Below are 15,990 nucleotides of genomic sequence, written 5' to 3' on the forward strand. Positions count from 1 at the left end.
ACACCCAGTGCACCATGCAACACGTGCCCTCCTTACTACCCATCACCAGCCTATCCCATTCCCCCACCCCCCTCCCCTCTGAAACCCTCAGTTTGTTTCCCAGAGTCCATAGTCTCCCATGGTTCATTCCCCCTTCTGATTACCGCCCCCCTTCTTCTTCCCTTTCTGGGTATCCATTTAAATGACCTCAACTCTGTCCTTCTGTTTGAAGCAGAGCCTCCCTGTTCAGCTGTATCTTTTCTGGCATTATTCTCTCGGTTTAGTGCAGGTTTATTTTTCCCCTTCTATACCCACAAGATTGCTTTCGTTTGAAAGTGACCACAAGTGACAGCTTTATTAAAATAAAGATATCGAGGGTCCCCTGAAGGCTTCAAGCTCCTCTCACCAGCTGATTCCTGGGGGATCTCCATGCAGGAAAGCACATTCTACACACACACACACACACACACACACACAAAGGGAAGCTGGTGCTTCCCTTTGATTAAAGCTTGCGACAGCAGTATAAGCTATGAGGTGCCTTGAAAGATACCCCAGAAATGCGTGTTTTCCTGTCCCTGACCCAGAAGGAGGACACAGCCTGAGGCTACCTTGTGCAAGTCACCCCCAAGCTTGGAGGAATGAGAATCAGTTCTTCAGTCTGCTGGCCTTCCTTCTAGACAGCTTTGAAGCCAGACACCTGGATATGAATGTTCTTTACTAAGTGGTTTTAGGCAGCCTTGCTTATTTATTCATTCAGTCACTCAACAAATTCCTACTTAGCCCCAACAACATGCCTGCCACTGTGTCAAGCAGGAGAATGGAAAAATTAGGACCCTGCCTCCACCCTCAAGGAACCCACAGAGTAATGGGAAAAGCAGATTAATAGTTACAATATAGTACAACTTGCTCATCTATAAAATGGGGCTAATGATCTCATGGGCTTATTTTAAGACTTATATAAAATGAAGTGAACTAGGCTGTGCAAACATCTAGCCAGTGTCTGATAAATGTCAGTTTTCTCTTGTTTCCTCTCCTTGGTGTAAAATCTCTGCTCTTCCTCCATGGGCACCACCGCCAGGATCTGCAAAACTGGGAAGAAGCCTGCTCCCCGTAGAGGGGCTGCATCTCTGGGAGCTGCCATGCTATGAACCCAAGTCAGGTCTTGCTAACAGCTCTGTCCTCAATTCTGAAGATGATCCCAGGCAGTAGAGTGCAGGCCCCAGGGACCAGACAGGCCACAGGAAGAGGACCAAGGGGTCCCCACAGACCCCAGCTAAGGAAATCTACCCATCCCTTGTCCCTTTAGCGTCTGTCTTCATCTGAGAATATATAACCAAGGATTTCCCACTGCAGAAGTTTCTTCTGAGGTTGGAGGAAGTAGGAGGATGTAGAGGGAAACTTTCTAGACTTGAGTCAGACCTCTAGATCCCTACTCAAAAGTCTCCAGGTCCCAGGGGAGGACCATCAGGGCCATCACCAAGTTGCACTGGGCCTCAGCAAACAGGTTGAGGGTATGGTTGCCGATGTTACTTCCGGATTCTAGCATGCTCTGATCCCTCTAGATCTTTACCAGACTAGAGCTTTCACAGTTGAGATACAACTTGAGAAAGCTCGCCCTTCTTTGCTAATATATGAGGCAAGAGGGAAGGACTGCATTGAGGTGCACAACAATACTGTACATCTCTAATATGGACCAGGGTGAAATAAGACATTTAATTTTCAGTTTACAAAAATCAAGGCAACTTTCTGTACTTCCAAAGTAATTACAGACTCAAAAATACTTATGCCTATTTTGCTAAAAAAAAAAAAAAACTGGCTGTTGTTGAAAAACATTTAAAATTCACAATTGTACAGTTTTAGGTAAATAAAATAATGATTTTTCTTGTTTTGTTAACATAACTATCTGTCTACTGAGTGACCAAAGTAAGTCCTGCTAATCAAGAAACAGCAATTGCCCAAGAGGCTTCACAGTGATTTACTACAATTCTTTCTAGTAAGAAAGCAAAACCATCTCTCAGTTTTCTGCTGTCACTAGAAAGGAATCCTTTTCACGAGAACTTTAAATAGATAAGTACTAAAAGAAAAAAAAAATGCAGAGTATGTCTTCCCAATGTGAAACTACATCTATGTCTGAGTTGTAAAGAATGTATATTAAAATTATACCATGCCACAAAATGCACATTTTGTAGAGGGGGAAGAAAGAAAAGATTAAACTGAGTCTTCCTGACAATTGTCTTAAATCACACCTTCCTGCCTGCAATTGAAATTATAAGTCACGCTGCTTTGAGTTAAATCAAATTCACCCTGGCAGGAAGATAGGCTGATGCGACTCCAATCCTGTCAGGAGGTGGAAACACAAGAAGACCCAAGTCTCTCCCCAAGGAGAGTCTCCTTCCACCACTGGGGAGAAGTCCTTCCCCACCCTCCCATCACCGGGGAAATGAGACTCTGGCCAGGTAACGGGGCACCTTGCATCATTCTCCCACCAGCCAAGCCTCCTACAAACACAGCACATTCCTGACATGGTCTGCTGCCTGCTGCAATGCCAAGTGGGTTTTACAAAACAATCTTTCCTACAAACAGGAGCAGGTCCCCAGGCTGGCAGGCTTAGAATTTCCAAGCAGGAGGCGAGTCAGACTGAGACACTTGCACATTAGCATTAGCTCGGGCCCCTCTAAGCTCACTTCTGACCTTCTCAGGCTGGGTGGAACTGGGGAAGCCTTAGCACGCACATCATGTCTAATGGCACTGAAACGGACTTCAAATCTGCTCTTCTAGGTGTTTCGACCAGAAAATATATTCCCGATCATATTTTCTATGTGAGCTCCAAGAAGGAAAGATGGGGGAAATGAAGGACAGAGGGAAGGGAGGAAGCCTGAAGGAAAGAATGTGCTTCCTGCCCCCATGCCCTCCGTGGGCACAGGCAGGGTGGGGGCGCTTTCTTGCCTGGCATCTCATTTCATCAGCACAACAATCCCGCAGCATTTAAGGAGCAACTCCTGTCATTTCTATAGCCAGGGAAACTGAGGCACAGGACGGTGAAGAGGCTTGCCCAAGGTCACCCAACCTGTAAAGGGCAGCGCTGATTCCAGCCACTGACTGCCCGCACTTTTTCCCACACTAAATGAGAGGCTCAGGTAACTGCTGGTTTTACTTACTACCAGAGCTTACTCTCTCCACATCTTCCCTACTCCCCTCCTCTAAATCCTCCTGATTCTTCCAAGATGTGTCGTAAGTCCCAATTCCTCAAGGAAGTCCGTTCTGACAATGCACTCTTCTAGAATTCAATTTTAACCCTCATTACACTAGTTAGCATGCAAAAGCTCCTCAACTGTTTCTTGTATTGTCTTCTTGGCTCAATTATGAGCTTCTTAAAGGAAAGAACCATGTCCTGTATATTTTGTCATCTCTCGACATGCCTGGCACAGAGGCAAGCCCATGAGAAATGCTCAGGAAATAGCCACAGAACAGCCTGAATTGATGTCTTTCAAAGCTGGGCTCCTCTGCTCACCCCTGCCCATGGCTCCCCATTCCTCTCACAGTGGCCTCGAAGGCCTGCACAACCTGCTCCTCAACCAGCCCCTCTCTGGCCTCATTCCCCACCCCTTTCTCCCATAATCACTCTGCTCTGGCCACACTAGCTACCCTAGTGTTCCTCAAACACACCAGGCACATTGCTACCCCAGGGCCTTTGCACTGGCTGTTCCTGCCACCTGGAAATCTCTCCCCCCAAACAGAGTTCACACCTAACTTTCTCCAAGTCTTTCCTGATAGAAGAGCCTCTGATCACCTCACTTAATTGGGACTCTTCGTATTTTTGTCTTTGTTCCACTGAAATATCCTCAGCACTTACTGGTGTTCAATAAATTCTAATTGGATGAAGGGAACAGAAGGATCTGAGCATGTGACCAATAGAAAGCAGGAGTACATCCCAGGTCCCTGTCAAATTCCCGGCCAAACTGGGGAAGAAAAGGAAATTGGAAGCAGGTCCACAGTTTCTACCAACCATCTCATGCCCCCCCACACCCCACCAGGGCCCAATAAACAATGGGTTTATTGGGAGGTGGTGTCCACCTCCTATATCTGCCCACAGAGCTAGGGGCCCACCGTCATATATACTTTCCCTGACTATCCCATTTCCTCAATCAAATGGGAAGTTCCTGGCAAACCTGGACATGTCTGCTGTTTCTTTTGTGTGCACCAGTCCCCTCCATGGTCCCCAACCTGCCCCATGCCCTGAGCCTGGAGGACCCCCAAAAACCTTAGGTCTGAGTGAGTGGAGGAGATGGTCTTATTCACACTAAGCCCCCTCCTGAAGAAGGCGATGCTGCTGGCTTCCAGAGCCATGCCCAGAGCCTGTCTCAGCTTTCCTGAGCCCTCGGTCCCAGACAGCTCCTGGCACAAGCATCCTTCTGTGTCTCCAGGGAAGGATACCAGCAAAACAGTCGCTCAGTAACCCATCTCATGGCCTTGCTTCTCTCATGGATCCTTCCAGTCTCATCTGCAACCTTTCTGCTGAAAGTAAGAGATAAGCCTGTTTTCCCTCGATCAGGATCACTGGAGCAGAAAAACAAGAGGATCCCGGCCCCTTATGAAGGGGGCTTCATAGAGTTAATGGGGTTTTATCTTGTAGTAACTGCATGATCTTCGACAGCTAACTACAGTCGCTGAGCCTTGATTTCCTCCTCTGTAGAACGGGGGCTAACAAAATCCCACACGGTTGCTTATAAGGTTAAAACCAGGTAACACGTGCAAAGCATTTAGCACCTAGTAGACGCTCAATAAACATTAGTTCTCTTCCTCTTCCCAGCTCTTCTCCAGACAAGTGCAGGCCTATTTCTACAACCCTTCCTCACTGGTTCCTTTTTCCAATTTTTGAATCATTGATAAAAGTCTCTTTTATTCCTTTCCACTGGATTTCCCTTCTAACATAAATCTCGAGTCTAGTAAAATATTTTTTTAAAAGCCTGGTCCAATTATAGACTTGGAGGGTCTACATCATAATCCCAGCACAGTATACTTTCCGCCAAACAGTCTTTTAGAAAATAAAGCAAATCAGAGGATCAGTTTATTATTAAGCTGAGATTTAGATGTGGAAGAAACCAAAAATGTTAAAAGACTCACTTTTCCAAGCCCTTGAACTGAGAGGCAGGTCTAAAGCCTCTCCCACACCCCTCCCATTCCTCCGTGGCTCCTTCTGTCTCATCGGGGAAATATTATGACGATTAATTAGACAAAGCCTGTCCCATTTGTCAAGATCCTTTGAGGCAGGAACCACATAAACACCAAACATCGTAACTACAATAAAAAACCCAGAAAACCCCTCTGCTCTGGGACCCTAACCAAGGCAGAGCTAAATAAATCTGCAGCAGAGTATCACGAAGGATCTTCCACAAGGATAACAGAAAATGTCACCAGCATAAACAGGAAGAGAGATCAGTTCAATAAAGGAATAAAGTCACATTTGTGGGTCTCAAGTAAGATTTTTGCTTACTTTTAACTTCCCAGCATATAACTCACAAGGTTATTAATACAGACTCCTACTGTTTTGGGCAAATAAACAGCTGCTGATGTTTTGTGCCCAAACCACTTTATTAGAGCTTTCCTTTACAGCAATTGTTTTTTCCTTTCCAAATCCTGGGAGGCTCAGACAGCTAAAAAACAGAGTGCCGGGGCGGGAGGAATAACAAAGGAGAGAGGAGGCAGCCTGTGTGGGCAGAGAGAATGGGGCAGGGGCTGCCGGGACCCCCACTGTCCTCTTCACAACTCTAGGACAAAGTCAACGTTCAAGAGTGGAAAGCAGAAGACCCAGATAGCGTGCAATCAGAAGGGCTGTTTTTGCCCTGATGCTAAGAGTTGCCATTAAACAGAATTTACCAGTGAGAGAAGATAAGGATGACCAACCATCTGGGTTTGCCCAGGCTGGAGGGGCCTCCTTGGACCCAGGAATCACAGTTTTAAAACAGGGAAAGTCCTGGGCAAACAGGACAAGTCGATCACCCCAGAAGACACATGGCCATGCCGGTGAACCGGAAAGCACACAGCACAGTGCCAGGCACCCGGTAAGTGCCCGTGTCCCACATGGGACTGGAATGAGCTCTAGCTTTTCAGCTGGCACGCTCTGCTTCTCACACAGGACAAGTTCCTGGGGGCTTACAATGATCCTCACAGATCCACAATGATCCACAAGAAAGGGCTCTCCAGGGCCTCTGGAGCAGGACTGCACGCACCCTTCCAGAGCAAGGCCATCACCTGCACAAGGACAGACCAAGCCACCTGCCTGGCTCCCCGCCCCCCATCACTCTCCCACTTGACCTGATGAGGCCTCTGAGCTTACACCCGAACACAGTCTTCAATAGAAAGATCTCCTGGCCCTCTCTCTGTGCGATTTTCAGCTTTTCTTCCCTTCTATAGAGGGCATATATGCTACACAGTTTCCCTTCTTGTCTCCACCACTATCAGCTGTGTGACTTTGGGCAAACTTTAAGTCTCTATGCATCAACACTCTCACCTCTAAAACTCTCCCTCCGTGTTGTGAAGATAAAAAGCAATCATGTATGAATAGCATCTAGCCCAGTGCCTGACACACAGGAGTTCTCTTCCTCTGTGCCTCCTGATATAATCAATCCTCAATACTTTATATGCCTGTTGCTCTTAAAATAAACCAAGGATTTGGCTAGGATTCTCATTTGTCACTTCTGGAGCTTCAAATCCCTTCTTAGCTTTCTTACTCTTATATTCATTGGCTCAAGCAATTTTGGTACTGTTCTCCTGAGTCCCAGATGCCATTAGCATGACATTTATTGGCCCAGGTTTCAAATCCTGTCCTGTCCAGATCCCTGAATTACGTTCCCATTCCTCTGGGATCTCAATGGCCTTTAATGGTCTGTCCCAGGAGACAGAGATGGATGGGCAAGACAAACAAGTCACCACTGCTGCTAAAAATGCAATACCCAACCATCTTAAATAGGGTGCTCCAACGTCTGTCTTAAACTCTGGACAATGGTGGAATAAACCGTTCATTCCAAAGAGTTGGCTCTAAGCCTCTTCTTCAGGCACCATTTTTCATTGCTCTCCTCCATCCCAAGCAGAGCGGTGCAGATGCCTCTTCTCTGGATCTTCCCAAACATAGTGCTTTTGTGAACTCTTGAAGGGAAGAAGTAACAAAACGTAGCCCAGAGAACTATGTCGCTGGCTCTAATACCATTTCAGCGGTGGCATCATACAGGAAGCCTGTCACAGTCCCATCGGGGCTGGACACATAGGGCTTTCCGAAAGCTTCATTAAGGGTAGGTTCATCTCCCAAAAGCAAACCTTCTCAAAACTGACCTTGAATGTTGGACAGTGAAAGAGCTACATCAGAACCTCATACCCATGGGGATGATTTGTCCTAGCAATACGGTTTAATCCATAATCATGTAGCCAGAAAACTACTAAAGCATTAGTGTGCACATAATCAGGAATCCTCTTGCTTAAAGTTCCAGTTGGCTGCACTCAGCTGGGTCCATAAAAAGTACGCAGACCCACACATAAGATTCCAGAACAGCAGTTGTTTCCAATCACGACCACAACAAATCTTATATCGGAACAGTTGTGCAGTCATTTGTTATTAACAATAATTTAAGTATCAAAACATATGAATGATTAGGTTTAACTACTAAGTTGAAGGGATTTCAAGGTTATCACGTTGTCTTGCATACTAATATGCTTTGTTGAGTGGGAGAGAAAGGGATAGAGTGAGAATGAATGCACCGTGTTGGGACATGCTTCATCCCGGCCCCGCCCTGGGGCGTGTGCCCTGCATGTGAAGGCATGTGTGTGAGGAAAGGGAAAAAACATCAAGCAGTCTGTGCTCACACATTGCAGTGTGGAATGGAGCTGACTCTGACCCCAAAGGCAGAGTGAGATTTGATAAGTTGACAATTATAAGCCCCATAGAATAATCAAACCTCTACCCAATTCAAGAGCCTTCAGCCCTAGAGAGACATTCAAGGCCGGCATAGAAAGTGCAGGCCAGCACTTGTTTCATCTGAATCATCAACCAGCAGACCTAACCCACTCCGTCCCTTGCTCTCTACTGCAGCTGCACATCTCACATTTATGGACTTCTGCCCCTCCATCTTCATGCACAATCGTCTTTCTCCCAAAATCCCATCTTGCTACCTTCTGGCTACATTCATCACTCATTCAGCCTGGTGCTTCCCCAAAGAACCTTCTGTGTGACATCACCTCCAGCTAGACTGCCTTCCTATATGCTTCTTCACAGGGCAGCCATCTGTCCTAGACTCTTGGATAGAAACCAAGCAATGAAAAAGGACAACAATCCTAAAGAGACCCTCGAGCCCCCAAATCAAGCCAATAGCCCATTCGGCTGTCCAAGTCAAGTGAAGTGAAATTCTGTAGGATGGTAATGAAGATGGTCCACTAACCTTGTATATGGCTCTGAATCCCATAAATACCTTCGGAAAAACGCAGACTAGCCTAACCCAAGTGACCGAAGCTGACCTACAAGCCCTCACAAACCAGAGAACCAGACTGGCTCTCCAACATTTCATCCCGAATTCTCCTTGAGTTTCTACATCAACCTACTTATCAAGGGCAAATAACAATTTATGTCAAGTGAGTGGGAAAGAATGTGGAATTCATTTATTTTACAGCCTACACACTTCGGGATAAAAATGAAAATTCTTTGATCATGGGAAAAAGTTGTATTCTTTGGCAAGGTTTTCCTGCTCCACAAAGATGTGGTCCAGGGCTATTAATAAAGGTAATTGGGCTCAACTTCTAAATCCTGCTTTTGCACTCTCTCAAAATATCAATCACTGTTACTAATATAATTTCACATGCCACAGTTCTTTCTGAAGGACAAATAGCTTTACTATTTAAATGACACCCTTTGCTCAAATAAACTCCAAGCATTCAGCAAACATCATATCCTCTTCTTTACAACCCTGCCAAGTCAGGGATCAGATGAGAAGGACACCAACCAATTCTAGGTGACATCCATTAGCTACAGGGGACAAAAAAATAACCTCCCAACATCCAGACCTAGCACATTTTCTGACTTTTAGGGACCACATATGGTTTGTTATCACAGTGAACAACCTGTTTTTACTGACCTAATGTACATTAATATGCACATAATATGCCTAACAAACTTTTAGGAAACAAAAAGCAGTTAATAATCCATTTCTCCCATTGTTGGGATGATCTCGACTCAGTGAAGTAAGATAATGGATTTGGAAATTAGTCATATAATGTAATACATTATTAATCATGGTATTCAGAAGGGTAAATAGATATTATAAGAACACTACCCAGGAATTCAATTTCCTTTTAGATTTGCTTACTCTCTTGAATTCTTTATGCTACCATCATCCCTCACAAAAATGTAACAGTCTGATCTTTCTTTTTCTCCCCAAACAGTGATTTTCAACCTTTTTTTAGAAAAGAAGCAGAGCCTTTTTAAAAATATTTTACAGAACACCAAATATAAGACAGATGAAGGAGGAGATACACTGGCTGCAAGGAGGGGAGAGGGTGAGTGCAGGAGGGGTCCAGGAGACTTCACTTGACCCTTTAATTTCTCAGGTCCTGGATCCAACCTTCTAGAAGCCTGGAGCTCCTGGGGCCACAGTGTGAAAACCACTGCCCTAAATCATCTACGTAAAGTAAAAATTAAGTACATAATATAGAATACAGGTAGTGTTATGTGTGTGTGTGTGTGTATATAATCTACATAAATAAAACATATAAAATACACAAACACTGATATCCCAAGAGAAAAACTGGGCAGGAGACACCAATACAAGGCAAAAACAAACAGGGCTAGGGGGAGGATACTAAGTTCTACAGTAATCAAAGGAGTACAAATCAAAAGAATCAAAAGAACACTTGCCAGTGATTACATTTGCCCAGAATAAGTTTAATGGTAACATCCAAGGCTGGACAGGCTCCGTGAAACTGGTACAATAATACATTGCTGTTAGCCATGTAGAAAATTTTTGAAAACAATCTTTCATTAAAATATTCATACTCTTTGAGTCAGTAGTAATCCCACAGCTAGAACCAGATTTTTAAAAAATAGTTCAAAAGAAGAAAAGTGAAGATGTTTATTTCTGTGTTAATCATAGTAGAAAAGCCAACGTTCAATATGGGGAAAGTGGTTAAATCAATAATGGTCTATCAATGATAGAATATTATATAGTCATTAAAAATACAGTACAGTTCTCTTTAAAAACCCTCCACTCAGTCAACTTTCCAGAGGAAGGACACCTTCACCCCCCCTGGAAAACAAGCCCGAGATGCCTTTGTCCCTCTGCGGCAGCTTTTGTCTCCTACCCCACCCCCACTCACATCTCCAGCTAAAGACTGAGTTGTGTGCTTACCAACAGTCCTCTGAGTTTGTTCCCAAATGTGTTTATACTTTTGGTGCTTGTCATTGTAACAGCATAATTTAATTACATATTCTATAAACCAATGGAATATGACTGCTAAGAAGATGAGAGTTGTTGTTTCTAAGAAAATTAATTTCACTGCTTTAGAAAGACTTTATAAAGCTAGTCACTTACATAGCAGTCAGATTGCATGCGAGCAAAATCACTGCAAAGGACAAGATAAAAGTCATAAAAATTTAGGCTACTACATGGAGATTGCTTCATAAGCATCTTGAAATTCTCAATGAATTTTAAAGAAAACAGAACTAGACATCAGTCTCTGTAAGCAGCACATTACTGGCGTGGTTTGTGCAAGGAAGATGATCAGAAAGACAGTTGGCCCACCCAGACCAAAGACAAAGCTTTGCCTTAACATCAAAAGGCTGGCAAATGAATGTATAACAAATTCAAAAATAATATAAAAATAAAATATTTAATGTATGTATGCAATATTTTGTTTTATTCTCCTCTTTGCCGCGTTTTTCAGTTAACTAACTTAAGCCCCAATTGTGTTGCATAAGAGGGATCCTGTTGTCCTTTGAAAACAAGTCTACCATGACAGGGTCCAGGAGTGTCTTGATTCACCACTGTATCCAACGTCACCTCCCCGGTGTGCTACCTAGTACATATTAGATCTCCAATAAATAAAGACTGAATTAATAAATTATGTAGCAAATGTGAAAAAAAGGAGTTCTAACAAGAAGCAGTGAAAAAAAGCGAATATAAAACTACATGCAAACCATGACCATACTTTTGTTTTTAAATATGGAGGCAGATGGGCAAAGTGAGAAGGGATTGCTTAAAATGCAAAACAGTTGGGTTAGCGTAGAATGCATTAGAGGCAATTTTATACATTTTTAAATATTTTCCTTAATATTGGCACATTCTTGTACAGATTCAAAAAGGTACTAATCAAGAAAAGGAGAAAGCTGTCTTGGGTTCTACTGGACTTCCAAACTAAGAATTGCACCAACACTGCTGTTTCCCAGCAGTCTCTGCGACAGGTCGGCCTCCTGCAGCACGCCCTCTTGCCTCAGCCACCTCACCACCTCCAGCAATCCACCTTTCTCCTCCGAAGAGCGAACCTGTACTAACGTGGATTTCGTGTCTCCAACCCAACAGGATGCTATTTTTGAAATGTAGAGCTATCCACCCTCTCATTTACCATAGATTTGGTTTTAAAAAAAAATTCTCAAAACTGCAATTTACATTCCCAAGAGATTCCCAAACGCCATCTAATTAAATCATTCAATCAGAAAACAAATTAAAATGAAATATCACTGCAACCCCCAAGAGGAAAATAAACTTTTCAGTCATGACTGGAACAGACCTCTAGGGTGATGCTCCAAAGCCTCTTCTAATTGCACGTCCTATGGAACATTCTGCTGAACATTTTGTGACATTTGCAGTTTCCGGGACAACTTTCCTTCCAAAGCAAAGAGGAGCCTGAGCAAGGCTCCAAAGCAGAACATATTCATTTGAGAATGGAAACGTTTTCATTAATAACTACTGGTGCCCTGGGCACCCACACTGTGTACTTGTTCATCCATACAACACCCACTCTGTCGAATGTGCCAGGAACCGTCCTGGGTATTCCACGAACACTTTCTTAGAGAGTGTAACCTCTGCCTCTCAGCATGAGATAAAATGAAACCCAGAGCTTCCAGAGGTTATCTACAAAAGAGTCTCCAAGTGGGGAGGCTATGACTTCATCATTCCTTGGCCATCCTCTGAGGTCTCTCATTCTGACACCCATTCCCACCATCAAATAACAGCACTGTTCCCCTGTGATCTGCTGGCCCTCTAAGAAGACAGCATAGTATGTGGTTAAGACCACAGACTCTGAAGAAGCCACATAAACTGGGTTTAAATCCGTGAACTACCACGTACCAGTCATGTGACCCTAGACAAATCATATAATCTTCCCATCTGTAAAACAGGGTTAATAGTAGACATCTCATAGGGTTATGATGATGAAATTAGTCAATATACGTAAAGCACTTCGAATAGTAGCTGGCACATAATGGTTGCTATATAAGTTTCAGCTGTTATCATTAGCCCTTCTTCTCCACTCCCCTAGCTCAGCAGACTAAACTGCATTGCTCAAAAGGCTGTACTGACTCGAGGAAACGTGACGGTGGAATGCACACAAATGGTCCACATCACTAACTACAAGAGTCTGATTGTCATTTCCCACCCTCTGCCTTCAGACAGCTACACTTGGCCAGTCCCAAACTTCGCAGACCTCTTACCTAAATTAAGTAAACCCCTAAGTTTACTTAATTCCCTGCATCCTAGCTCTGGATGGCTCCAGCAGCACTGGGCATGTAGTCATCACTACACCATCACGGCACAACCAACCAAGTCATCTCTGCCTGCTACCTGCCTCCTACCTAGTCTTCCCCAAGTCGCTGACCCTTCGCCCACTCCTCTCCAGGCTGTGGCTTCTGCTTTTCCGTCCTGAGGATCTGGTCATTTCTGAATATCCACAGGAGTCCAAATACAGTCAGTGCACATGCACAAGAGAACTGGACCAACCATGTCTTCAGAATCCTGTTCTGTCCTAGCTTCCTATTTCTCCCAGTTTTTTCAGGTATATATTTTAAAGTTCAGAACAATAAATAGTTATAAGGTTTCCTGGGAACAAAATCACAAAGGCTCCTTTCAGCTTCAACACTGTACTCATTTTCATGTAAAGCCTTAAAAATCATGTGACATGGTCTTCATTTAACATGATAGGGGCTACTCTGTGATGAGCTCATGGGTTAACAATGTCTCCTCACTGCTTCCCAAAGTAGTACCTCGCTCACCTCCTCCCTGAGCAGACTGGAAAGCACAAGAGAACCATTTTCCAGGAATATATATACACACACACAGAATCTGTGATGGAAAATCTCTCAAAATCTGTGGGCAAACTGGAAACGTCAAAGTAAGGTATGGCCTTGTGTCTCCCTGGGAACATTCTGAATCACCCTGGGGCAAACATTGTACTTCTATTGCTGATTAATTGTCAGTCCAGACCCATGGGATAGAAAAAGTAAGAAACAGCAGCAACAGGAGCTATCGGGTAGATAAACTGGTCTGCCAAGCCTAGTGCCAGTTTAAGAGGCAGAGGCAGGTATGAAAGAGAAGCTGCCAGGGGTCTCCTTTGCTAGGAAGTGTCCCCAAGCCCTGGGCTTGGTTTGAAGTCATCAGTTAGAAAGCACAAGCGATATGTACACCTCTCCCACCCTCACCTGAACCTTCCCTGGGACATATGCTTAACATACTAACTGTGGACACAGCAGCTATCCCTACCTTGCCAGGGGCAGTGGGGGCAGAAGCGGATCCAGACACCCACGTGTAAGCAAAAGAGAGTGCTCCTGGGGGAGAAAGGCTTCCATTCAACTAGATATTTGCCAAGGTCTGCTGGGTAGTGGACCCAGAGCCTGGCTGGCCTGCCAGGTTTACAGGTGAACAAGGCTCCCTGCCTTTAAGAAGCTCACACTCCTGGGAGAGAGCAGGGGAAGCGAGGAGGTGAAGAAAAGAGAAGTGCGAACGTGTGAGACGCGCGTGTGTGCACACCCAGCACCAGTGCCCCGCGGTGCCCAGAGCTCTCCTACGCCTGCCTCTGACAGCACATCCGACGGGGTCTCCTCGGGAGAGCTCCGGTACCCCATCCTCCCCTTGGCCCCAGCCCTGGCCTGGATGGAGTGCAACCACCTCGCGCAGCCTTAGATTCCAGACCCACTCCGCGCGAGTGTGTCTGCTCCGCCCGAACCGCTCGCTGGGCCTGGGAGTGCCCTGGGCCTGGGAGTGGAGCTACCAGAGGGAACGGCCTTCACCGGGCCCCGCGAGGAAGGCACAGCCCAGGGTGGGTTCTCTGGGTCCTGGGCGGCTGCGCCACCGCAGTGGACAGAGCTCCAGGCTCCTCTGCTTCTTCCCCGAGGAGACACCTGCTCCCGGAGAGGGTCTCGGACCCGCGGGCTGTGGTGGGGGTGGGGACCGCTATAGGTTCGAACAGCACCCCCAGCCACAGAATCCCCCTGCATTTCCAACCGCCTACGGACGGCGCACAGCAGGGCTGGGGCTGGGTCTACGCAATCTTCCTAGCCCCGGCTTGTCCCGCAGCCTGTGGGTTCTAAATGCCAAAGACTGGGGCCGCGCAAGCATCTCGCCCTGGGCCCTTACAGGGGCCACATGAGCTCCACTGCCCGCGCCCGCTCTCTCCTGTACACACACAAACATTCACGTACACACACTCTGAGCCGGACCTCTGTGTGATCCCGAGAGCCGGCGAGCCACCAGCCCGGAGTCTCAGGCACATTTGGACACGTGCGCAGCGCGCCCCCACACCGCCAGTGAGCTGCACACACCCGCGCGTGGAGCCCCGCGCACACACGTGTGCCCGGGAGAAGCGTGCGCCGCCGCGGACAGCGAGGGTCTCCCACGCAGGCGAGAGCGCACCCGCCGCCCCCCAAGCGTCTGCGGCCTCGGACCCCGCGGCCGCTGGCTCCATGCGCACCCGCCCCAGCACACCCCGGGCCGCACTGGGCACTCCCGGGCCTTGTGAGCCGCCCAAGTTTCCCGGGGCGCCCGTACCTTGGATATGCTGCTTGATGACATTCTCCAGGTGGTCCAGACGTTCAATAATCTTCAGGGTGTCCCCTTTGTCTTCCTCCAGCTTCTTGTCAGGCGCCGGCTCCTGACCCCGCACATACACGCTGGCGATGTAGTTGGTGACCCAGCCCACGTAGAGCAGACATATGATGTTGGTCATGCCGCTCAGGATCACGCAAGTGGACACCAAAGTTTTGGTCTTCCTGGTGCACACCATTCTGGGCTCCCTCCTCCATATAGAGCTCCCGGGGGACCCTCCTCGCTGCGCGCCGGCACTCCCCCGCGCGCACACCCCCAGCCCGCCCCCGGCCGCTGGGCGCCCAAGCACCTGAGTCCCGAGGTCCTCCACAGCCCGGGCGGCTCGCCGCGGAGCCGCCGTGCCCAAGTTTGGAGCTCCCGCCGCTGGCCACCCGGAGAGAGAGCTTGACAAAGGAAATGAGGTGGATTTTTTTTCCAAATTAAAAATCTCCGAGCCCTTCTGGAAGCGGTCACGGGTGGCCGGCAGCCGCGCGCCCGGATACGCGCGTCTGGGAAACTTTGCCACAGCCTGGGTCCGCGGCCGCGCCGTTTCCCATCGCCAGGCGCGGGTTGCCTTGGCGGTCCGACCGGCCCGCGCTGCTGGAAGGACGGCGGCGGCGGCGGCGGCGGCGGCGGCGGAGAGAGCGGCGGAGCAGAGCGGCCCGGCCCCCTCCGAGCGACAAGCGCCGCCACCAATCGCGCTCCGGCTCGGTAGAGGGGCCGGTGCTGGGCGGCCGCGGACCAACAAGGAGGGCGCGGGGGGCGGAGTCCGGCCCCCGGGCCCCACCTGCTGGCGGCCCCTGGCTCCCGCCCTCCAGGGACGCGCCTGAGCCTCCCCTGGCGCCCGCGCTGGCTGCCCCAGACCCGAGGCTCCCGGAGAGGGCGCGCCGCCAGGCTCAGCCACTAGGTCCGCGGATTCCACCTCTAGGGAGTTCCAGCTCTGGCTTTTGCGCCGGCA

At 47.5% G+C, this 15,990-nt stretch overlaps 1 protein-coding gene across 2 annotated transcripts in view; it reads right to left on the reverse strand.

Moving 5' to 3' along the window:
- The window catches only part of GALNT18 (polypeptide N-acetylgalactosaminyltransferase 18), a 338,672-nt gene extending 323,047 nt beyond the window's left edge, over positions 1-15,625 (reverse strand). Inside the window, exon 1 of one of the 2 annotated variants that reach the window (XM_040638811.1) lies at positions 14,997-15,625. In XM_040638811.1, the coding sequence (XP_040494745.1) occupies positions 14,997-15,231 (235 nt within the window). In that variant the 5' untranslated portion in view covers positions 15,232-15,625. The remainder of the gene's footprint in view (positions 1-14,996) is intronic. The other variant, XM_040638810.1, reaches the window with a different exon arrangement.
- Between the last annotated feature and the right edge of the window lie 365 nt (positions 15,626-15,990).

Source organism: Ursus maritimus, unplaced genomic scaffold (assembly GCF_017311325.1).
Source record: "Ursus maritimus isolate PB19 unplaced genomic scaffold, ASM1731132v1 scaffold_23, whole genome shotgun sequence".
Lineage (NCBI taxonomy): Eukaryota > Metazoa > Chordata > Mammalia > Carnivora > Ursidae > Ursus > Ursus maritimus.